Below are 25,364 nucleotides of genomic sequence, written 5' to 3'. Positions count from 1 at the left end.
TCCACCCTTGGCCACACCTGATATCTCGCCTGCTCCTCACCCAACATTTCCACCGACACACACAGCGCTTCTCTGGCAGAAGTGTCCCTTCCAAGCTCCCAACGAGGTGAACATGGGCAAAGATGAGGAAATCTGGGACTACTACTTCAAGGCCTTGATGTTTCGAGAAAAGCTGGAGGACAGCTGGTCCCTCCGGTGGGAGAACCGCGATTCCGTGGAACGCGACTGGGGTCAGTACGAACAGCAGGCCTTCGGCAGGTGAGACACAGGCTCAAAGGAATTTCAGCTCAGATGAAATGCTGAGCTGTGAAATATAACTAGAGTATTGCTCATGCTTTCAAATTGCTGCAGACCTTTCAAATGTCCAAGAGAATAGGGGATTTATTTATGAGAGCCCTGGGTCACTTTTGCACCATGTAAGGGCTTTCCTTTCAATTTATGAAGCTACACAAAACCACCCTGCGTTGCCTTACTCTGTGCCCGGAAGGCGTTCCTTGGGCGCTGCGGTCGATTTTCCCATGCAACACCCATAGAACTTGATTGCCCTAGATTTACAAAGTGGTGTAAACCTCGAGAAGTGTAAAATCTGTAAGTCTCCCAAGGTGAGGTGTAACGAGGAGAAATATCTTTGTTTCGCCTAATTTTTCCTCGTTTCATGAGCGTTGCATTCTGCAGCACACATAGAAAGAGGGAAATGATGCCTCTTGGGATTGTGTTTGTGTAGGATGGTGTCCCTTCCGGCTTCAAATCAATCCTGCATGCAATGAAGGCCATGGTGCAAGGGTGCCTACGTTGGTGCTAGGCTGCCGAAACGGATCCAGTGCAGGAAAGAAATACAGGAATGCACCGTATTGCATAAAGATGGTGCCTCGCTGCCGGAAAAGTCAGGAGTTGGTATTTTAATGCATATTTAAATAAAATCCTTTAGCTTCAACTTCTTTGTTTCTCGATGTTTCAAAGCACACAGGTGCTCATAAAAGAAATGTATTAAATAGTAACTTGCAGATTTGCAAAAAGCACTGATTTGCTTGATTCAAATTAATTATATGAAGAAAACAATTAAATAAAATATAATAAATATATAAAAACTTTTTTTTTTAAAGAAAAGTTAAAGTTTAACTCTGTTAAAGAGATGTATAAGAGTTTAATATGATCCGACTTGGCAATCTAGATATGATGGTTAATGATTAATAAAGTTGAAGACATTAATTAGGAGAATACTAGAGTCACCTGCACTCATATTTTAACGTGCCAATTCTGTCGCTTTTCCTTAAAAATGTTTAGGATTACGTCATATAATTTTAAGATGCTTTCCAAGTGATTATTTCTTGTATGTGCTATTTTAAGTAAATTTTTCAAAGGAGATGAAGGCCAGCTTGTGTTGTTTATTCCTGGTTTTAGCAGGCCTTATATAAAAATATCGCTAGGAATACGTGCCGGCAGCAAACCCAGTGGAACCCATTTTAATAACTTCAGACATTGATGGCGTCTGTGAACACAGCATTATTCAAATCTCTGACTGCAGGTTGAACAGTTGTAAGACAAACTATCATATAAAAAATCTACAATTTGAGATGCTTTGTGGTTTCCGAATTGAAAAAGACGAAATGTCTGCCAAAACGCATCGGTCTAATTAACAAGGATTTGATACCGTGAGTGCTTTGAAATGTTCCTTACTTGGGGCGTTGTTGATGAGAAATTCATTACATGCAGCCACTTGCACGTTGTGGATGCCCCCGGTCTGAAAAGTGTTCGATGGTCCAAAGTAGCATTTGTTGGTATATGTAAACATATATTTATATAGTAAATATATATACATGTGCGTATACATATATATAGAACAGCATATTTAGAATTTTAAAAAGTACAATACTATTAACAGCAAAAACAATTATAGAAACATAAAGTTATATAATTCCAGAAAATAAATAATGACTTTATTATATTAAATGTAAAGACATACATTTTTAATGCAATCAGCATTTTTTGTGAAAATAATAATATGGAAAAAAACAGCAAATTATTACAAAAAATAAAAAATCTTGCAATATCAAATACCAATCCCCCCAAAAATTATTATAAATACTGTTTAACAAACATAAAACAGAATATGTACCTTGCAAGGGCTTAATTTACAAATCCCACTCCATTCTAATAATCATTAGGATAAGTGTTGAAGTTCAGAGGGAATACATTCACTATTCAAATTGCAGTTTAAGAGAAGAGAGAAACTTTTGAATGCCGGAGGGGTTAGATTTACGGTTCCCACTCTAGTCTCACCAACAGTAGGGACAGTGGTTGGACTCTGGAGGAGGTAGATTTACTATTCTCTCTCAAGTATAGGGGACAGTAGACAAACTGCTGGAGTTTTGAGGGACTAAAAATAGCATTCTTACCCTAATCATTATATTCAAAACATGTAAATATCTAATATCAGAAAAATATTTTTTATAATATTAAATAAATAAAAATACATAATGAATTTAGACAAAAAATTAAAATGATTTAAAAAACTTCGGTTCTCTACCTACAAAAACAGTAAACACCAAAATATTAGTTTAAAATGTGTTGTAAAAAACTTACATAAACAGATTACACTTAACAAAATAGTTATACATTATTTAAAAAAATGTATATAAATTGTCCACCATTAATACAATACATAAATAATAATGATGCAGTTAAGTGAATATTATTACCAATTAATTTAAAAATATTACAACCTCAAAAATCTCCCACCCTATTCCTATACCAAAAACAGAAACCCACTTCTATAATATAAATAATTAATATTTAAATATACTAATTTAAATATACTTACATATTTAAAAATAAAATGCAAATAAAACAACAATGAAAAATGTAAACATTTTACATGATTATTCATAAAGTACATAATTTCTAATTATAAATGAATTACCATTGAAATCTTCTATATAAATTAATTAACTTCCCATCATATTCCCCAACAATCCCTACAACCTGCTACTACAAAACAACATAATTAGCACAAAATGAAAACTTAAGTAGGCATAAAAAATGACAAATTAAACTTAAATACATAAATTAATTATTAAACAATAAAACAATGTACTTAAGTATTAATTAATAAAATATTTACATTATAATATAAAATGAATAAGCAAAAAATTAAGTAAGCAAACTTTAATTAACTTCCCACTCTATTTTCATACAAACCCCTAGAACCCACTACCTCATTATAAATTACTATTTTGAAAAAAAATTAAACATTTTAAATTTCAAACTGTACTTTAAAGCATTGATTACAATTATACTACTAATATTAACACCTACAATTAATATTTTATCTAATACATATTAGATTCATCGAAAAACATTATTTTTTACAACTATATTTAAATAAATGACATGAAATAAAACAATATTAGTTACAACAATATCATTAACCAGACAAAAAATGATACCTGCATGTAGCCTCTAACCGGCGATGGTTAGAGGCTACATGCAGGTATCGAGCGGGTGGCAGGCGTTGCGGGCGGTGTGCCATTTTCACCTCCACCCCCCTCCCGAGACCTATGGTGCGTGGATCTTTTACTTTGCAAACTATACAGGCTCCTCTGATTTTGAGGTAATTTCCCCACAACTTGTTGGTTTGTTCTTTTTGCACTTTTTTCTACACCGATTTTTAACTTTCATGTCCTCTGGTCAGGGTGGGCCTTAGCGTGCCCATACCGCCGAGGTACACACCCCATGGTCGTGACGAATGCCCAGTAAATCACACATTAAGGGCAGAAACATGTTGACCCCTCTTTAAGTGGAAATAGCCAAAAAATTAACTTGGTAGTTTCCTAACACATCACTTTTAATATGTCAGATTGGCCACAGAAAAAAGTTTTTATGTGAGACACAATCGTGACATTTTTAACCTTTTCACATTTACATAATCTTCACAAATAACCAGCTCCACAGTAACCTGGTGTTTTAGTCGGGGAGGCATTTGGCTTCTTCCGGTGGGCCCGATGATGAAGCATGTCACCAACCAGGGTGGTGAGTGAGGGCTTTCTATACAAATGTAATAAGATTTGCATATTCATCTCTCCTTTTGTGCTTTTATACATCATACATTTAACAGTGCCACACATGGTGAAGGGTATGTCCTGTGTCACAAGTACACACAATAGACTCTCTCATTCACCCATGCACATGTATCCCATTCATACACACACATGTTCATACATCCCCAAACACCACACTCTCACTCACACACATGGCAGCCCTGTCATCGTGCCAGTAGACAAAGTATTTTCATCAGAGTCCTTGGCTATATGGACAGTAGGCTTCAATTCAATGAAACTGGACATGGGGACTCTGGTAACAATGCACAAGTGCCTTAGCCTTCAGTAGCTCACTATCATTTTCACTGATCAGAAGTAGCTCTCACTACAGAAAAGGTTGAAGACTCCTGATCTAACACAACCACTACTCACCTATATCATGGTTGGATCCTAAAGAATTTCCGAGGGTGAATCGAAAACTATTTTAAAAGCTATTCTGGAATATAAAAGACATTACTATGCAATTATAATACTAATAAATATATTTCTCATTTAGGGCAAAAATTTAAATTAGTATCAAAAGGATGAGTAAGTTGTACAAAATATTTGGGGATTGGGAGCGCGTGCAGACGTAGCACTATATATTTTGTCATTACTCTTTGCGCTGTTCCAGGACCAGGTAAATTCTTCAACATTTTTCGCCCGCAGGTTCAACTGCTCCCACTGCGCTAACTCCTGGACCTCAGTACGTGTGTGGATCCTCTTCCAAATGAAACTGGAAAAGGAGAGAAGACGAGGAACTGTGAAAATGCACATCTTGAAGCAGAAGTGTAACAGCTGCCGAGCAGGAGTTTATGAAGAACCAGAGTTTACTGTGGAGAACATCAACATCATCTTAAACAACCTGCTGATCTCCATCCTGGAGTCGTGCTACGGCAAGGACGTGGAAGACGACGAGCTCCAGCCCATCGTCGTGTATGGAAGCCACCGTGGGCCACACCAGCCGGAGCACTGCACTGCCTGCCAGCAAGGGATCTGTGACTGGACTCCGAGTGGCAACAAGGCTTCTAAGAAGCCATCCTCTACCGATCACGCTTCTGATGCATATCAGCGCCAGTACCCCAGAGAGCCGACTCTGCCCCTTTACGCCACAAACCCTGTGGCTTTTGCAAACCAGCCTGATTGTAACTCTAAAAGCAACCTATTCGAAAACCAGCTTGCTTGTAACTCTGTCCCTGACCTGTTAAAAAACAGCCTGTTTGTAACTTTTTTATGTGGTTGTGTTGCATTTGCTATTCTACTGTTATTCATATTAGCATTTTCTGCCAAGTAAACTAGAAAAAAAGGGCCAGATTTGCTAAGGTCTTCCTTTGATAACACCTATGATGGGGAGATAAAACCCATTAACCCCTTGTGTGCTGTTGACGAGCTCAGCTCGTCGTAAGGGACGGTTGAGCTGCCCTCATGACGAGCTGAGCTCGTCACAGCTGCTGTAACGTTCGCACGCGGGGATAATTACCCCGCTGTGCTGAACGTTAGAAAAATGGGTGTGGTGTGACGAGCTCAGCTCATCACGAGGGCAGCTCCGCTGTGCCTCATGACGAGCTGAGCTCGTCAACAGCACAGCGGCGCCGCACGCGGTCCACCGCATAGCGGGGGGAAAACACCCCGCAGCCAGGGGTTAAAGAACTAGCCTAGGTTTTTTAAAGACCCTCATCCACTTTATTAGTGGCATGCTTCATCATCGGATCTCATCCTGGCCCCTATAAACCAGAACGGGCTCAACCAAATTTCAGGGATCACTTTATATTTTACCTGACTGGGTTTTTTAGGATAAAAATACCTGAGGGACATCTCAGTTTCCCTTTATTATCAAGTGGTATTGGTATAGTGATAGTCAGACGTGGGTGTTAAAAGATATTATTGTCCATGCACCCTTTTATAAGTCAACTTGTTTCAGCCTTAGAAATATAGCCTCTGTGGGTCTTAGGCTTTCTTCAGGACTGATTCAATCAGGGAATTGTAAGAGCGCTACTCACCCATGAGGGTCTCAAGGCGTTGAAGGGGTGTCCGCAGATCTGTTTAGCTGAAGAGCCAAGTCTTGAGGGTCTTCCTGAATGTGTCAGGGAGGGAGCGCGTCTGATATCTGCCGGTAGCTCGTTCCAGGTCTTGGCTGCAATGTGAGAGAAGGATCTTCCGCCTGATCTGGCTCTGTGGATGCATGGGGTTTCGGCCAATGCGAGGTTGGAAGATCGGAGGCTTCTTTTGGGTACGTGGAAGTTGATTCTGTCGTTGAAGTATTTGGGTCTGTTGTTGTGTAGGCATTTGAAGGCGAGATTATGTATCCTTACATAGTGGTTTGGCATCAAGCCTTGTCCTTACCAGTCTGGTAAGATTCAAGGGAAAACACAGAAGGCCACATAGGGTACGTGGATGTTGGACTATTCTACAGTCATTTCCCCCGACCTCTGGGGTTGTAGAAGTCAGGTAGGTGTAACAGCTGGGAAATTTTTCATGGGAAATGATCAGAGAATAATCCGACGTCCAAGTACCCAATGTGACCACCCTCTAATGAGGGATTTAGGGTAATATAATTTGAGTCAACTGCAACCTGAGCTTATGGGATGTAACTTATGTGGACAAATGTGATCCTTTCACCAGAGGTGGGGGGTTTACTTTTTTCCTCATTAGTATAGGAACTCAACCACAAGAGAAGATTAGGTTATTGTTATTAGGTCCTGAAGAAATGCCACATCCTTTTGGACGATATAGGCATGAAACATGTAGACCTATTGATTGACAACAAACCAACAGATAGACTATCATCCAAGTATCATTTATTGAGAATAAAGGAACAATATTTGCCCTATACGCTCTTAATTGTTTTGAATCTTAAGACAGAACCCACTATTAAATAAAAATGACTATCAGGGTTCTAGAGTTGATTTTAGTCTCCCTCCACCAATCTTCCTAGAAAATACTTTTCATGCTTTTTAACACTGGAGGCATTTGAATTGCCCTTTAGACAACCATATTGGTGATAAAAAGACCTCCGGCAAAGAGACCTTTTCCGGGGCACTTTGGGAATTACGGTGTCGGTCCAACGAGGAGCGTGGCTCGATGACGAAGCTTGCCACCCTTGGGTGGGCGAGGGGTTTTTGCTCCACTAAGCAAACGCTTCCAGTGGCCTTCAAGATCTGGACATTTAATACTTGATCTAGGATATACTTAAATTATATTTGTAGAAAGTTTGGACAGGAATATCTCTCAGTCCTCTACATTTAAGGCAGTGAAACTGGTGCTCCGTTGAAAAACTAGGACTTTAAAAAACTCTAGAAGCATTTTATATGGTGATCCATATACATGTGGAATGTTTTAATTGCCTAATTGGATGTTTATCTATAAATGAAAATGTTTGTGATAACCCCACAATTTCTTATCTGATTTAGATTTGCCTCTAAAAAGCTGTCCTATAAATAACAAATTGACTTGATTAAATTAGACCGGAAATGAACGAAGAGTGACGTGTTCTGAAAAACATATTTAAGGAAGGTCTTTAAATGCACCTTTATAATGGTATTTTATTATAATTTTGTTATGATCAATGCACAGATACATATATGCTTTACATTTGTACTGCTTTCCATATATTGGGCCATATTATCAAGAACGGCGCTAACGTTATCACCGCTTTAGCGGCAGAAAACTGCAGCTAAAGCGACTATAAGGGGCTTGATAATATGCACTTGCGAATTCCCTTAGAAACCCAGGTTCTGGTGTTTACCTGGGCTTGTATGGGAATTCACAAGGTCATATTATCAAACCCCTTATCGCCGCTTTAGCGGCAGTTTCCTGCAGCCAAAGCGGCGATAATGTTATTGCCGTTCTTAATAATATGCTCACTGTTTATTAAACGTGTGGGATTTGCCTCGAAGATGCTTTAGAACTGCCTCTAACACCAACTCCATTTAAAACAAATATGTGACCAAAAAGTATTTTGAAATCCCAATGCAGAGAAGAAGTTTAACAGGAAAATATTGAAGCACCTGCATTGCTAAAACATCTCTCAAAACAATTTTAATTTTGACTAGTGTACTTTTAAAACTGTTGAAACATTAACTGCTGTAAAGTGAATTTTGAAGACCTAAATGGATTAATATCGCAAGATTGAAAAATGCACCAATATCTCTAATTATTTTACTATTTAGAGAATGCTGCAAACTATGGGCCCGATTCTCAGAACTAACTTAAGACAAAATCCTAAACGTACTACTTTTGGTATTCACAGAAGTTAGGATTTTGTCTTAAGTTTGTCTTAGGACAGATTTAAGACAGACTTAGGACAAAATCCTAACTTAAGTCTGTCTTAAGACAAACTTAAGACAAAATCCTAACTTCTGTGAATACCAAAAGTAGTAAGTTTAGGATTTTGTCTTAAGTTAGTTCTGTGAATCGGGCCCTATTTGTTTTCGACCAAATAGTCAGGCGCAATTTATCTGAGATTGGAAGCTCGGAAAAGAGAAAGTGGTAGCTGTCACCATGTTACCTCTCAGCCGGAAGTGGAAAATAGAGAACAGGTAGTGGTTAGGCAAGGGGTAGATGCCACACCCAGTGGTTTGGGTAATTGTTGGGTGCGATATTACCTCCCCGACTAACAAGCCACGCGCTTGAAATCGTAAGTGATTAGAGCTGCACATTTCTGCACCTATTTGCAAATGTGAGAAAATCTTCATACTATAGTTGCAATATTAAAAACATCTGTTTGGCATGCTGTCCCACTGGAGGCTGATGAGGGGTCGGTGGCCCACTCATCCTGAGTTACATGGGTTTAAATCCTCACAGTCACCAGCAGAGCGGGGAGGGTGTGGTATGGGAGAACAGCCATGACAACGCGGGGATTACCCCGCATTGCCATTACAACGCGGGGATTACAACGAAAGTCGTTACAACGACTTTCACTGGGGGGCGCTGTTGGATAGGGAATAGTTTAATTTTCTATCCAACACCTTCTCTACTATCCACGGGGACTGGAGTTGGAATAGAAAATTAAACTATTCCACTATCCAGCGCCCTCCAGCGAAAGTCGTTGTAACGACTTTCGTTGTAATCCCCGCGTTGTAATGGCAATGCGGGGTAAAAGCCCGCATTGTATTGACATACAACCATGGTATGTAGCCGGTGATGCATTTTGGAGCACGCTGTCCCAAATATATCACTAATGCATGGTGTGGTAGTGCACTGCTATTTACAGGCTGCACCTTTTCCACTAAAATGGCCGCCAGACAAGCAGTTTTACTGATTCAGTTATTTAACACATAAACAATTTTGTGGGGAAATCAGGTTTCACAAATATGTGTCATGTGTGCACCACCTAGTAAAGTGCTTGGATTTATTTTGAGCATGCAGGAATCTTTGTTTCCATCATGCTTAAGAACTACAAATAATTTGTGCCTCCTTTGTGCTTTCCTAACTTCTGATATGTTTTGAATAACTTGCACATCTCATTTACAGGGATTCAAATGTTATTGTGGGTTAAAAAAACATGACATCCTACAGCCTTCCTTTCTACTCTCCCTTTAGCACTTGAAGATTGTGACATAGTTCACTTTACAAAATCCTCTGACTTTGCACTCAGACAAGAAAGTAAATAGTCTCCATGTTTAAAGAACGAGCATTGGTAAAACCAATAGATCTCGCCCGTGAGAGCTAATGGCTTTGGCAAAGTTTTGTACCCATGCTCTAAAGCAGTGCGGATGCTTTGTAGTGTGGCTAAAACTAATTTTTAAAAAGTACTATGACGCAGTCAAGGTTAATGCACTTCTTTTTTTAAGGGCATTAGTGCTGGATCCATCATAGTTCTTTATTATATTATATTTAGCCATGCTGCACAGTAGCTGCAATGCTACACAGCCTGACTGCAAATCATTACCAAACATGGCAATGCACATGCTGTACAAAAGGCAGTGGCAGATTAATATTCCAAGAGGCGACACCTATTTGCTTTGTCAATGCTTGTTAGGTCTTGGCACAACATTCTTTTTCATTCTGAGAAAATCAGTTAATCTCCCCATGCATGAAAAAGAAAGAAAAAAATTGACATTAGTCAATGAGTAACATCAGATAAAGATAGCAATTGCACGCATGTCCATGTCATAGTGAAAATACATTTGTAAACAGATAACATCTGTTGTTACTATAAACATCCATTTTAAAAGAGAAAAGGGCTTCTTTGACGTGCGTGTGGCAGAGTAAAAAACAGCTACAGATGGCAAGAGGTTCAACAAGGATGACAGGGGAGAATAAAAAAATTAAAGTAGTGCCTCATTTACAGGGCAATCAGCAGAAGGACAGCAAGCTGAAGAGATCAGTACTTGGTCCATGCTCCAACCCAACTAAAAGGAAGTGAAGCCAGCACATGCTGGCCAATCAGAAGGCAACAAATAAGAGTCACAATTAAGCTAACGAATGCTAAGCAATGAGTGGGCTATAGGCTCTTGTATGCAATGTCTCTTGCAAGTGAGACCCAGCAAGACTTAAAAAGCAGAAATCTGGCAAAAGACATTGCCTGACATTTGGCCTCTGCCTCTGAATGCACAGCAATTGTGACAAGATTAAAAACAAAATGTAAAGGCATCTTTATTGCTTAATTACCTTCTGAAGTCCAGCATAGTTATTTTGGGGGGGGGGCTGCAGCACACACACCACCCCCTACTTCCTGTACCTATGTTTTTTGGCCGATTCTGCACAAATGGTTTAAACATCTCACAGGAACTATCCACCTGTAGTTTTTTACCACCTCTTCTGCTTATTGTGAAACTTTTCACTGCTTTGTTCGTCACTACACCACCTCCCGAGGCTCCCAACAAATGACTTCTCCAGCATCTTTGCAAAGTGTGCACACCACTGATTCGATAGTGCTGCATCCTTAATCAGCCGCGGCCGGTAGTGGGAGTACCGGCCGGGCGGTGATGTGGGGAGGGTGAGGGGCAGGGTGGGGGGTAGTAATGTATGGATTACGGAGTTTAACAGGTAAGTAAACATATAAATAAATAAAACGAATTTCGTTGCATGCACTGCATCGCATTTGGTGATGCAGTGCGCGCAACGAAATTCGTTTTATTTATTACTACCCACCACCCTGCCCCTCCCCCTCCCCACGTCACCACCCGGCCGGTACTCCCACTACCGGCCGCGGCTGTCCTTAATATGTAATGAGTGAGGAGAAGAGAGAATGGTTAGAGGTGCTATGAGGTAACACTAATGATACAGTTCCACCTCAGCCTTTGCATGCGTGCCCACCCACACATTGGCAGGCAGCTACACACACACACACAAACACACACACACACACACACTCACACTCATGCAGGTAGTCATAGATACATGCAAACCTAGACTCTCAAACACAGATGAGTACTCAAATGCACGCAAACACACACACACACACCTACAATCACAAGCATGCACACCCATGTATGCATGCATGTCTGTGCACACAGACACCCATAGATACCCATACAAATGTGGTCACACAAACAAGTGCATAAGAACATGGAATCTGACACAGAAACACACACACTTGGGGGTGATTCCTGCACTTTATAAATTCTCTACATACATACATACATACACTATCGAAGACACAATCACACACACACGTGTATGCAGCCACACACAAAAAGAGACACGTACATGGTCGGCGACTGGCTGTCGTCCCCCCCCTCCCCACTCACCACACCCAACACAGGATTCAGGCTCATGAAACTTGGTTAACTTTTGGAAGGCGGGGGGGGGGTCGCAAGACCTCCCCCCGGCCGTATTTATTAAGATAAAAAGATCATAAAATTTAATAGCATGATAAACGTTTTATACAAAATCATCAAGACATTAGATACAATGTTGTCAACAAATGTGAGAGCCTAACCTTAACAGAGACTCTAATACAGCTTGTTCCTAACCGAATCTAACATCCTCATCTAGATTTTGTATATTACATTTCTGGCCATATGGCAAGGTCGCTAACCGGTGTCTGGTCCTACAAACTGCGCCTTACCTAGAGATGTGCGCATGCGCAGCCGGGCCCGTTAATTACCTCGGTCCACGCCGTGAACTCCATTTACCCACTAAAGGAGGGCCCTTACTCTGCGTCATCCGGTGACGTCATAAGTATGCACGCGCGGGGTGTCTACCAGCCTAAGGAAAGCGTGACTACTCCAACCCGCGGCCCTTTGAAGCACCAGTTACCTTGCCCCTGAAGTTCTAGGAGGGGCCAATGGCCCCTCCCCCTGGGCGGGAACCTCCATGGGATGATGCCCGCCCCCTCAGACCTTAAAATTAGCTGCTCACCGGTCATGACCTTACCGCCACAGGCCAGCATTGTTAACCGACGATCTGGCCTCCCCCTGTCTTGACCCACCCTAGAAAGTGCTCACCTAGCAAAACCCTCCAACCAGGCCCAGACATTGTTAGACCACAGTACGTTCCCTGCTTCAGTCAAATGTACCCCATCACCCAGGTAGAATTGTGCGCCCCAGATACACCCATGTGGAATCGTCTGCAACCGGGGGGCTCGGAATAATTTGTCCAACTGTGTGTTGATCCTCTTTACCGAGTGATTCAACGCCCTGACCGAGTCCCCCCCTCGCCACTGCCACCGAGGGATAAGTTGAGACCATACTACTGTGCAACCCGGGCAAGTCCTAGACACCCACCCCGCAGTGGAAATGATCTCATCAATGAGGATGCGCCTCCCCAGTTTGGCCAGGTCATTCTCCCCTAGGTGAAGTATCACCACTGACGGGGGGTCGGGCTGCTGAGCTAAAAGTCCCTGAAAGAAGTTCCTAAACTGACCAAGGCACAAACCGCCTCTCCCGAAGAATGAGATGTCTAACCCCTTCAATGCCGCCCTTCTCTTACGGTCTCCTGAAAGAAAAACATTTTGCACCCGTCTTACATAAGAGTGGCCCACGATCCAGATCTTCATTGTCCCGCGTCCAGCCTGTTGCTTGTGCTTTGACGTTGTAGCTCCTCCACTTCTGGCGGTGAGTTCCTCCCCTGCGTCACAGGTTTGAGAAACTGCAAGAACCAGAAAACATACCCAGCGTGAGAATCATCTTGTCATAACATGTCAATCCGTACATATCGTTTATAACAATCAGATGACCATCTCCCAATCTTCTTCACACTCTCAGCCGAGAGACCCCCTAAGGCTGCTTCAGTTGCCGCCCCTATCCTAAAGGAGTGCGTGCCAAATTCCTTGGGGTCCAACCCTGCCTGTCTAACCGTCAGTTCCAGGACCCGCCTAAACTGGTATCTAGTCAATGGTGTCCCGTCGGCATGACACAACAGTGCACCCCCCGCCGTGCCCTCCCGTTGCCTGTGGAAAACCTCCACATGAGAAACCGGGCAACAGGGGTTGGTCCCGGCCCGGTGGAGCACTATGGTGTGACCCCGAGATTCCTGATCCGTTTTTGACCTCTGAATTGTCACCCACATGGTATCCTCCTTGATCCTAACACTAGTCAGTCGTAGGCCGCCCAACTTATCCCCTTTTGACCCTGCCACCAGTTCGCCAATTCTTAGAGCCCCATAGAAAGCAAGGGAAAATGCGGCTTTGAACAGATGTATCTCCCATTCTGAACTACACACCCCGTGCAATGCCAGTAATAGGGCTGCCAGCCGCGCCAATCCTATGGGCTTTCTCGTATCCGCAGAGTGGCCCTGCAACCGGCGCCATCCCCTCATGGCCTTGCGCACCATAAAATTATTGGTGGGGTCTCGCATGCCCTTAGCCTGCGCAAAGAAGGAGACCGCCGCCCTATGTCTGCTTGCGGCTGCCACTGATCTCCCTTCCCTGTGCATCCATTCCAGATAGTCCGCAAAGCTGTCCTCCTGTGCCCACCTAACCTCCCAATCCTGCCCTAAGAAAGCGCGGTTAGACAAAAACGCCCCTTTGTAAGCTGTCTTGGTCCTGGGGGCTAGGCTAGCAACCACGAGGTCCTGTAATCTGGGGCACCAATCTGCCAGAGTACTGCCGGGAAGTGTGCTGGCGAGGGGTCTGCTGCAGGAAGATGTTCCCTGAAAACCTGCATTTTAAAGCGAGAAAGGGAGGCAGCTGCATTGTTGAGGACGCCTGAGACATGTTTGGCCCTGACGAGTACATTCCATTTTAAGCACTGAAGCACAATCTCTTTAATCAGGCGCAAGATGAACGGACAGCGTGCCCCCTGTTGGTTTATGCATTCGACCACTGTCATGTTATCCGACCAGAACACCACTGATTGGTTACATAGATGTTCAGGCCAGACCTTCAATGCCACCCATACTGGAAAAAGTTCCAGGAAGCCGATGTTGGCAGTCAAGCCCCATCTTTTCCATTCCTCCGGCCACCATTGGGCGACCCACTTGGTCCCTAGAATGGTGCCAAAGCCCACACTACCAGCAGCGTCTGTCCATAAACCTAATTCTGCTGATGTAGCGGGAGGACCTGACCACACTACCCTGCCATTAAAGTCCTCCAGAAATGCCATCCATATATGCATGTCCTGGCGAACCTCAGCTGACAGCCTAGTGCGGTGGTGTTTCTCCCGTAGTCCTTTCATAGCCTGGGCAATAGAGCGTGAGAATGGGCGCGCCATCGGGATGACCCGTAATGCAAAATTCAATTGCCCCACCACTTCCTGCAGCTGCTGCAAGGAAACCTTGCTCTTACATAGGCATTGACGCAGGGCTGCCCTGAACCTAGACACCTTGTCCTTGGGCAACCTGAAGCATCCCTGTACTGAGTCAATTTCGATACCAAGGAATTCCAGGCAAGTGACTGGGCCAACCGTCTTCCCCGGTGCCAGCGGGACCCCAAAAGCCCGCATGAGCACGCAAAATTCCTGCAATGCCCAAGCACACTCCTGAGAGTCCGCCGCACCTAAGAAAAGGAAATCGTCCAAGTAATGCATGACCTGTTGGTGGCCCGTTGCCTGTCTCATAGCCCATTCTAAGAATGAGCTAAATGTCTCAAAGTATGCACATGATATGGAACAGCCCATGGGCATACATTTGTCCATGTAAAACTTGCCCTCAAAAGTGAAACCTAAGAGGTGGTGATCCATCGGATGTACTGGGAGAAGACGGAAAGCAGATTCAATGTCAGACTTTGCCATTAATGCTCCTGTTCCCAGAGCACGCAATAAATCAACCGCCTGGTCAAATGAGGCATACTTCACACTACAAATCCCTTCATCAATCGCATCGTTCAAGGATGCCCCCCTCGGGGCCGATAGGTTGTGGATCAGTCTAAATTGTCCTTTCTCTTTTTTGGGTACTACCCCAAGAGGTGAACACACAAAATTGGGGACAGGCACCTCCTGGAAGGGGCCAGCTATCCTGCCTAGCGACAATTCTTTGGAAATCTTAGCGGCCACCACCTCTGGGTTCTGTGTTACTGACAGTTGATTCTTGCAGTGTGGGCTACCTGTGTAACCCATCGCCGGGATCCTAAAACCTTGTGAAAAACCTTCCTGAAGTACAGTGGCCGCCGTGCGATGAGGGTATCTATTCAACCAAGGGATCATTGCAAAAACGTCTATTGGCGTAGGGGGGGCCGGCTTGTCTGAATTACTCTGGCTTCCCCCTTCCCCTGTGACCGTGGTTACCTTGCTTGTTCCTGCACGTTGTCTCGGGGTGGGACGGGTGACCACAGATTGCACATGCATGTCTAAATCTACAGGTGCCCTGGGCCCTTGTGCAGGAGCGCTTATTAAAGTCCCAACATACCCCTTTCCTCTCTGATCCCCCCCCCTATTCTTCCCCGGGACCTCACTCCCTTGATTTGACCGAAAGGGTTGTTGGGGTCTGGCGGAGAACACCCTGACTGCACTGGTAGCCTGTGTAGGGGCTGTGTCCCCTGATAACTGCTTGTGCCAGGACATAGAATCCACCACGTCCCACGTTAATGATGTATTAAATTCTTTGGCCTTCCTGAAATTAACATCATACTCCTTCCAGGCATCCCCCGTATATTGGTCGCTCCACCCCACAATCCTACTCATGTAGCAAGACATTGCTGCCTGCACATTGGGGGGGCGTTCGGCCGTGATAGCCAAAAGGACGGAAAAAGCCCTGATCCAATTCTTCAAAGTCTCCTCTACCTTGAACCTGGAGCACTGTGCCCTCCATTCACTTGGATGCATCCATTCCTTTAGTAACTTAGCTTGTTCCATCTCCCTATTGTCTAATAACAAAGAAAAAATGTATACATACTTTCCCGCCCAAATCAACTCTTTCACTGCCTGGGACACATGTTGTCCCAAGTTCTCACTCCTGGATGGCACTACGCCGTCCCCCAAGAGGGGCAGCGCCACCTCCTTACCATTTACGGGCGCCTGGGCCGGTAGCACACTATCTCCATTCGGCTGGGCGGGACTGGAACCTGTAAGTGAAGAAGATACGGGCACAGCAATACTGTCAGCCGCCGTAGCAGCCTTAATCTTCTCTACCAATTTCACCGCTTCTGCCGCATGATCAGATGAGGCAAGACACACACCCCCTTTTCGCAGCCAAGGCAATAAGGCCGCTATCTGAGATACCAACTCAACCGGGACCGGGTCCGGGTTACCAGCTGGCACATCTGGTACCCCAGGGGGAATGTCTGACTGCCCTGGCGTATCAGGCAAAGGGGCGGGTGTAGGTGGCCCAGTCAGGACAGGTATCGGCCCCACGGGCGCCGGGGGGGTAGGTGCTGCAGGGGGGGCCAGTGCTGCAGGGGGGACCAGTGCTACGGGCGCCGGAATTGCCGGTGGAGGCGCAAGAGGAACTGGTATTGCCGGTACCGGCACATCAGGGACCGGTGCTAGGGGTACAGGGGCCGGGGCACTGTACCTTGGCTTTTTGGCCTTGGATTTCTTAGGTGGGGTAACGAAAAACCCCCTCTGCAAGGGTGCCGTTCTCTCCCGCACTGGCCTGCCTGATGGGCCTGGGGGATCAGAAAACCTCTCATTTATGCGGGCCTCTAATTCATCAACCTTCCCCAACTTCTTGTTAATTTGAGCCATTTCACGCATCATTGCCTGCATCATTGCCTCCATGCCAGCCCCCTTTTTACCACCCCTTGGCCCCGGCATCGTTCGCACGCCACTGCCCTACACTCCTAATGTTAGCTGACCGCGCGCTTTGTACCTTCACCAGCTGGAGGATGTACAGGGGGCTGTAAGCACCATTCAACGGCAACCGCAACGCCCCGGCTTATCCGGTTTGTCAGGGGTGAGTAAACTCTACGTAGACTCACCCGGCGGCAACCAGAAGCTATGAAATGCTAGCCCCCGCTCTCCTCTTACCGATCAAATCCTGCGCACTCCCCGCCGGTATCGGATCTGCAACCACGTCTTATGTTCACCTCCTTGAGCTCACGACGTGAAATGTCGCAACTATTGTCGTAAATTGCCTGGAATAAAAAATTGTATCAATACCTGGCAATATGAACTAGGAACACTTGATGAAATAGAATTATGCAAACAAAGTGGCAAACTTATTGGAGGCTTGAACCCCCCTGTTAACCACCCCCCAAGGCTGCCCTTGGCTGTTAAGATCACCTAACTAAGTACAGTCGCAACCTTAATAAAAACAACCCCTTGTCCTGTATTTGGATCCCAAAATTAGCACAATATCCACTAAGGGTCTCCCATCCAGGTCCTACCCTGGTCGACCCTGCTTCGCTCAACCTTAAACTATGTGCCCGATAGCTAGTGCAGGCTGGAGGCGCCGGAAACACACCACAAGCAGTTAATTACACCGAGCAGGGTGGGGAGTACAACAAAATTCCCCAATGTAATCGTGTGCACAACAAGCAGTCAATTAAAGCGGGCAGGGCGGCGGAGAACAAAGAAATGGCCCGATACTATCGTGAGCACAACAAGCAGTTAATTAAAGCGGGCCAGGCAGCGGAGAACAAAGAGATGGCCCGATGCTACCGTGTCTCTGGGGATCGGCTCCTTTACACCCCGATCAGCCGACACGAAGGCAAGTCCCTCGTCGACCTGCTCTGCCGACGTGCAGCCCGCCCCCCGACAAATACCTCGCACAGCTCCGCACACCGCCTCCTATGACCTGTGACCAGCTCCCCCCGCCGCACGAAATTCCTTCGCGATGCTCGAAGATCCGACAGCAGACCCCTTCAGTAGCACCGCTGCAGTCCGGATTAAAAGCGGGAAAAAACACTCTCAACAGCAATCCTGGAGGCTCCCGCGGGTCCGAACCTGAAAGAAAAAAAAAAGGGGACAGAAAATTATTAAAACAAGAAGCCCCCGAGCGCGGGGCACGACAGGCTGTGGGGGAGCGTCCAGGGAACAAGAGGGTCTCCTGGGCGCTCCCCGCCTCTTTATTCCCGAGGTGTCCGAGGGGGTGGCGGCTACGCCCACCCACCCGGCCCCTCCTGCGGCCCGCCCCCCTGCCCCGGAAGTCCTATGGTGACATCCGGGTCAGGGAAGGTGCCAGCCAATCGATGGTGAGGCGCACCCGGGAGGGCACGCCCCACCACCGAGAGGCCTGGAGAGGGGGGCGGTCGCCGCGCCGCCATGCGGGCGGGGGGGCCAAGAGCCCCCCTTTTCATATGCAGGCAGCCACACACACTCATACTGCAAAACGTATGCACATTCCCCCACATACAAAATGTGCTCATGCAAACAAATGCATAAGAACATGGAAGCCAACATAGAAGCACACTCATGGGTACACAGACACACACAAGAACACACAAACATACACATGTGCATGCAGCCACATGTACACAGACTGCAAAATATATGCACACCCACGCACTCACGGACACACACACACACACACACATGCTCAAGCACACACACAAGCACCCATACACAAAACACTCCCCTGGTTTCACAGCCACAAACATCCAATTTACTACACACACATCTACAAATATTCACATGGCACATCATATTTACACGCACGTATACACACACATCTATACAAATGTGCACATACAGTCAAGTACATATGAATACAGAAGCCAACATACAAACACACATGCGTACACACACAGTCAAGACACGCAAACGCAGCAAGCAGGCCCACCAAAGTATGATACATTTAGTGTAATGCTGTGAAACTGAATGTACACTGTTGTTTAGCTATAGCCAGTACTGATTTTCATGTAACTAACACATCCTTTCACATTTCTCATTCAGTCCTTTATATTTCAGTTTGAAAATCTGTATAAATCTGTTAAACCACGTTTTTTCCAAATACATTTCATATTTCTCATGTAGGAACTGTATTTCTGATTTTGGAAATGCGTACAAACCTGTCAAGCCTCATTGATACTTAAGAATAATAAAAAGTATATTTGTTTTCACTATTACTTTCATAAAGTTTCAAAGATGTATAAAGATACCACGTGTGATGGTGGAATGTTCTGTCAGTGTATAAGAGGTTTTAGCTACACGATGAAACCTGGTGAAAATTGTGCAAACAACTTCACAAAATCTGAGTTATGCAAAACCCAGGAACCAACATTTACCAACGTTTCCGGTGACGTAAGTTCAGAATGATGCTTAGTTTGTACAACCGGTGAGTTCCAGGTTACTATTAACCAGTATAATACCCTACAACTTCCCAAATGTAGAAGGATGAAAGGCTGGGTTGACCTTGCCACGGTTCCCACTTATAAACTGCAGATCACAGTAGAGTCAGGGGTCTCCAACCAGTAGCCCGTGAGCTACTGTAGCTTTCCAGCTACCTCTGAATAGCTCACCTGTGTACAGCCCAGCTTATTAAATTAGAATGCTTTCACTTGGTTGAATTAATATATATTTACCAAAATTGAAATTATACAACACTAATATTATTAGTAGCTCTCAATGTGTTTCATTGAACATAAGTAGCTCTCAGTACAGAAAAGTCTGGAGACCCCTGCGAGTAGATGTTACAGGTGAGTGCTAACTCGCTGAGCCATCCTGCGTGCAGCAGCCAACTCACTGGTTAATCATGAATACTAGGATCAAAGTCTACAATCCTGCACAAGGATTGTTCCCAATACACCTTCAGTAAAAACTTTACTAGCTATTAGTGCATTCTGGGTCAGAATGTTGTTTTCACCAGTGCAAGATTCATCAAACATTGACAAATACTGGCTATTTTATAAGGTTAACTGCGTCGTCATTGATTGGTGAGTTTGTATGTGTGTGGTTGTGTATAGGGGCGAGTAGATGAATGTGAGAATGCCTGAATGTGTGGATGGATGAGTGAATGCATAATTGATGAAAGAGTGAGTGCATGGGAAATTATTTTGCAAGAGTAAAGAAACGGGTGGTTAAATGGACACGTGTTTGTTCAATGGTTGTACAATGAATGCATGGCTGGATGAATGGATGAGTGAAAGGAAAGAAGGATGTAGGCATTTAACATCAAACCTACATGCTGAGGCTGTGGAAAGCAGTAGTGCTAAGAAGATTCTAGTAATTTCCAATGCTATGGCTTAGCAATCATTACATAGGAGGTTATGGATAGCTATGCTAAGTGTGCATAGAATATGTCGAGATTTACACCCGTTATGCATGGTGGGCACCCTAGTGAAAAGCGCCCCCATCATATATCAAGAATTACTACCATTGTGCATGCTCGGATTTGTCCATCACTTAGTAATCCTCAGTGTGTGTCCAGATGGGCACCATAACCCACTAATACCAACCAAAGGTTTAGATTAACCCCATTATTTTGTTATTCGTAGAGATATTAAAATTTGCCCATCACACCTTATTCGTTAGTGCATGGTCAGACTAGCACTCTCACTCAGTTGTGAAGGAATGTTTAGATTTGTACTATCAGTCAGCCTTGAAAGATGTTCAGATCTCCACTATAACTCAGTCTTCAATGCATGTTCACATTTGAACTATCACTCAGTCTTGAATGCATGTTCACAGTTGTACTGTCACCTAGTCTTGAATGCATGTCCACATTTGTGCTATCACTCAGTCTTCAATGCATGTCCACATTTGTACTATCACTCAGTCATCAATGCATGTCCACATTTGTGCTATCACTCAGTCTTCAATGCATGTCCACATTTGTACTATCACTAAGTCATCAATACATGTCCACATTTGTGCTATCACTCAGTCTTCAATGCATGTCCACATTTGTACTATCACTCAGTCATCAATGCATGTCCACATTTGTGCTATCACTCAGTCTTCAATGCATGTCCACATTTGTACTATCACTAAGTCATCAATGCATGTCCACATTTGTACTGTCATTCAGTCTTCAATGCATGTCCACATTTGTACTATCACTAAGTCATCAATGCATGTCCACATTTGTACTGTCATTCAGTCTTCAATGCATGTCCACATTTGTACTATCACTCAGTCATCAATGCATGTCCACATTTGTGCTATCACTCAGTCTTCAATGCATGTCCACATGTGTACTGTCATTCAGTCTTCAATGCATGTCCACATTTGTACTATCACTCAGTCATCAATGCATGTCCACATTTGTGCTATCACTCAGTCTTCAATGCATGTCCACATTTGTACTGTCATTCAGTCTTCAATGCATGTCCACATTTGTCCTATCACTCAGTCATCAATGCATGTCCACATTTGTGCTATCACTCAGTCTTCAATGCATGTCCACATGTGTACTGTCATTCAGTCTTCAATGCATGTCCACATTTGTACTATCACTCAGTCATCAATGCATGTCCACATTTGTGCTATCACTCAGTCTTCAATGCATGTCCACATGTGTACTGTTATTGAGTCTTCAATGCATGTCCACATTTGTACTATCACTCAGTCATCAATGCATGTCCACATTTGTGCTATCACTCAGTCTTCAATGCATGTCCACATGTTTACTGTCATTCAGTCTTCAATGCATGTCCACATTTGTACTATCACTCAGTCATCAAGATCAGATCTGCACTATAACTCAGTCTTCAATGCATGTTCACATTTGAACTATCACTAAGTCTTGAATGCATGTTCACAGTTGTACTGTCACCTAGTCTTGAATGCATGTCCACATTTGTGCTATCACTCAGTCATCAATGCATGTCCACATTTGTGCTATCACTCAGTCTTCAATGCATGTCCACATTTGTGCTATCACTCAGTCTTCAATGCATGTCCACATTTGTGCTATCACTCAGTCTTCAATGCATGTCCACATTTGTACTATCACTCAGTCTTCACTGCATGTCCACATTTGTGCTATCACTCAGTCATCAATGCATGTCCACATTTGTGCTATCACTCAGTCTTCAATGCATGTCCACATTTGTGTTGTGCTATCACTCAGTCTTCAATGCATGTCCACATTTGTGCTATCACTCAGTCTAGAAGGCTTGTTCACATTTGCGCTATCACTCAGTCTTGTGCTCTTAAGTCTTCAGTGCTAACTCGTTTTGCACCATCATTGAGAATTCTTGGCTAACTGGCCACATTTGCAGCATCAGGACCTCATCCTGGTCTGGGTCGCCCACCTCCCAGCTATTGGCACTTAAATGCTAATCAGTCATTTCTTTATATTTAAATGAAGGCTTGAGAACTGTTAGCTATGTAAACAAAATAATTTCATTCAGTCTTCACTGCATGTCCACATTTGTGCTATCACTCAGTCTTCAATGCATGTCCACATGTTTACTGTCATTCAGTCTTCAATGCATGTCCACATTTGTACTATCACTCAGTCATCAATGCATGTCCACATTTGTGCTATCACTCAGTCTTCAATGCATGTCCACATTTGTGCTATCACTCAGTCTTCAATGCATGTCCACATTTGTGCTATCACTCAGTCTTCAATGCATGTCCACATTTGTACTATCACTCAGTCATCAATGCATGTCCACATTTGTGCTATCACTCAGTCTTCAATGCATGTCCACATTTGTACTATCACTCAGTCTTCAATGCATGTCCACATTTGTGCTATCACTCAGTCTTCAATGCATGTCCACATGTTTACTGTCATTCAGTCTTCAATGCATGTCCACATTTGTACTATCACTCAGTCATCAATGCATGTCCACATTTGTGCTATCACTCAGTCTTCAATGCATGTCCACATTTGTGCTATCACTCAGTCTTCAATGCATGTCCACATTTGTGCTATCACTCAGTCTTCAATGCATGTCCACATTTGTACTATCACTCAGTCTTCACTGCATGTCCACATTTGTGCTATCACACAGTCATCAATGCATGTCCACATTTGTACTATCACTCGGTCTTCAATACATGTCCACATTTGTGTTGTGCTATCACTCAGTCTTCAATGCATGTCCACATTTGTGCTATCACTCAGTCTAGAAGGCTTGTTCACATTTGCGCTATCACTCAGTCTTGTGCTCTTAAGTCTTCAGTGCTAACTCGTTTTGCACCATTATTGAGAATTCTTGGCTAACTGGACACATTTACAGCATCAGGACCTCATCCAGGTCTGGGTCGCCCACCTCCCAGCTATTGGCGCTCAAATGCTTATCAGTCATTTCTTTATATTTAAATGAAGGCTTGAGAACTGTTATCTATGTAAAAAAAAAGAATTTCATTCCACATGAGTCCAAAAAACATTATTGATCCATATTTCATTTTTTATTAATCCCACTGAAATTCTGGGCCCTAATGCACTTTTGAGTTCATCCTTTATGGATATTATGCAATCAAGGTAACATGGCCACGATATGGGTAGCAGTATCAGGACCACACTGGAATATGGTGAGCCAGCATTGATGGGGGCTGAGAACGGGATGGGTGGCTCAAGGCTCTTGTCTGACAGAATTCTTTTCGGTCTTTTGAGAAACATCTTTAGCTGTCTGCTAGAGCTCACATCATCAACACAAAACTATACAGAGAGGGCCTTAGTATCAGCTTGCTTCACCCATTGCATTGGTAAAGTGGCACTCATACTTTGGATAAGCTCACAGAGGTATTAGTGTGACTACAGACACCATCAGATGTCCGACAATGCTCATGTTTACAAATTAAAAATATACATTATTGTGCATTTGGTCAGCCCAATTCAAATATTAATTTGTTTGGTGGAGTCCGCCAGGGTTGTTTGCTCCCACCTTTTCTCTTCCCACTGGCCATAGACAGGATCATGAAGACATCAGCAGCAGGGACAAGAAATGGGACCCACTGGACACATTGGAAGCAGCTCAATGTCTTGGACTTTGAAGATGACCTGGCCCTAGTCTTCCACAAGCATCTGCAGTTGTGAGAGATGACCGACAACATGGCAGCCATATTAGCAAAACTCAGCCACACCATTCACGGGGGAAAAACCAAGATCCTGAAGGTGAACAAGGCCATCACAACTGTAGTCATTCTTGTGGGCAATGCACTGGAAGAGGTTGAGACCTTCCTCTTCCTGGGCAGTGGCACAGACAACACATGGGAGAAAAAGAGTCTAGAACCAAGTATATGATAATCACAAAACTTACAATTTCCAGGACAACACAATGATAATAATTAAAAAAAACGTTGTGCATTGTTACTGAAGAATGACTATGTCCATATTCAGTTATTATTTCAATATCACATTTTTTTTATTTTCCTTCTGTTTCTAATTTTCAAGTATCAAAAAACCATTTTCATTTTATAATTAGAATCATCAATGCATCAAGTCAGAAATGTATATATTCAACATGATCATACATTCAAAGAGAAAACAATACAACGCAAGAAATGAGTTACACTGTGTATTTGTCAACAGTAGAACAATCCAGATGGTTCATGGACAAAAAGAAAGGCTGGTGGTAGATGGAAGTCTACGCACGTTTTGGCTGGGTGCCTTCGACAGGGGTCCGTCTCAACTTTCTCTGCATTGAATATAATATGTACATGTATATTAATGGTTTGTCCTGGACAATTGTCTATTCTATTTCAATCGTTTAGGGTATAAATATTTTGGATAGTGATGTTCAGTACTTCTTAAGGGAACTAATTAGAAGGGAAAAGATATTAAAGATTTGTGAATTAAAACCATATTCTAAAATTGGAATATGCAGATTAAAACCTATTTATTTGCATGCTTTAAGTGAAATACACCCCCAGTGTATATAAATTCTTTATTGTATAGTTAATAAAAACCGTTACAATATTCACTCCCAGTGATAATTATCCATATTTTGGAGATGAGTGAAAAAGCAAAGCATAATCAAGAGACTGCGCATGGATAGAACATGCATGGGTCTGATTTTGGTTTCACAGGCGGTATTACATGCAATGCTTGTTGTATAAAAAGAGAGAGAATGGCGATAGAAAGATATAATAATCACCTATTTCTGCTTGGGTATCAGAATATGTATGT

The 25,364-nt window shown here is 43.6% G+C and overlaps 1 protein-coding gene across 1 annotated transcript; it reads left to right on the top strand.

The window, feature by feature from the left end:
* LOC144792113 (receptor-transporting protein 3-like) lies at window positions 1-24,272 on the top strand. The gene is made up of 3 exons (XM_078666980.1): window positions 1-258; window positions 4,746-5,260; window positions 24,145-24,272. The coding sequence occupies exons 1-3, from the start codon at window positions 113-115 to the stop codon at window positions 24,270-24,272; spliced, it is 789 nt and encodes a 262-aa protein (XP_078523106.1). The 5' UTR covers window positions 1-112.
* The last annotated feature ends 1,092 nt before the right edge of the window (window positions 24,273-25,364 follow it).

Source organism: Lissotriton helveticus, chromosome 11 (genome assembly GCF_964261635.1).
Source record: "Lissotriton helveticus chromosome 11, aLisHel1.1, whole genome shotgun sequence".
Taxonomy (NCBI): domain Eukaryota; kingdom Metazoa; phylum Chordata; class Amphibia; order Caudata; family Salamandridae; genus Lissotriton; species Lissotriton helveticus.
Note: the sequence above shows the minus strand (reverse complement) of the source record. Positions and strands in the feature narration are given on the sequence as shown.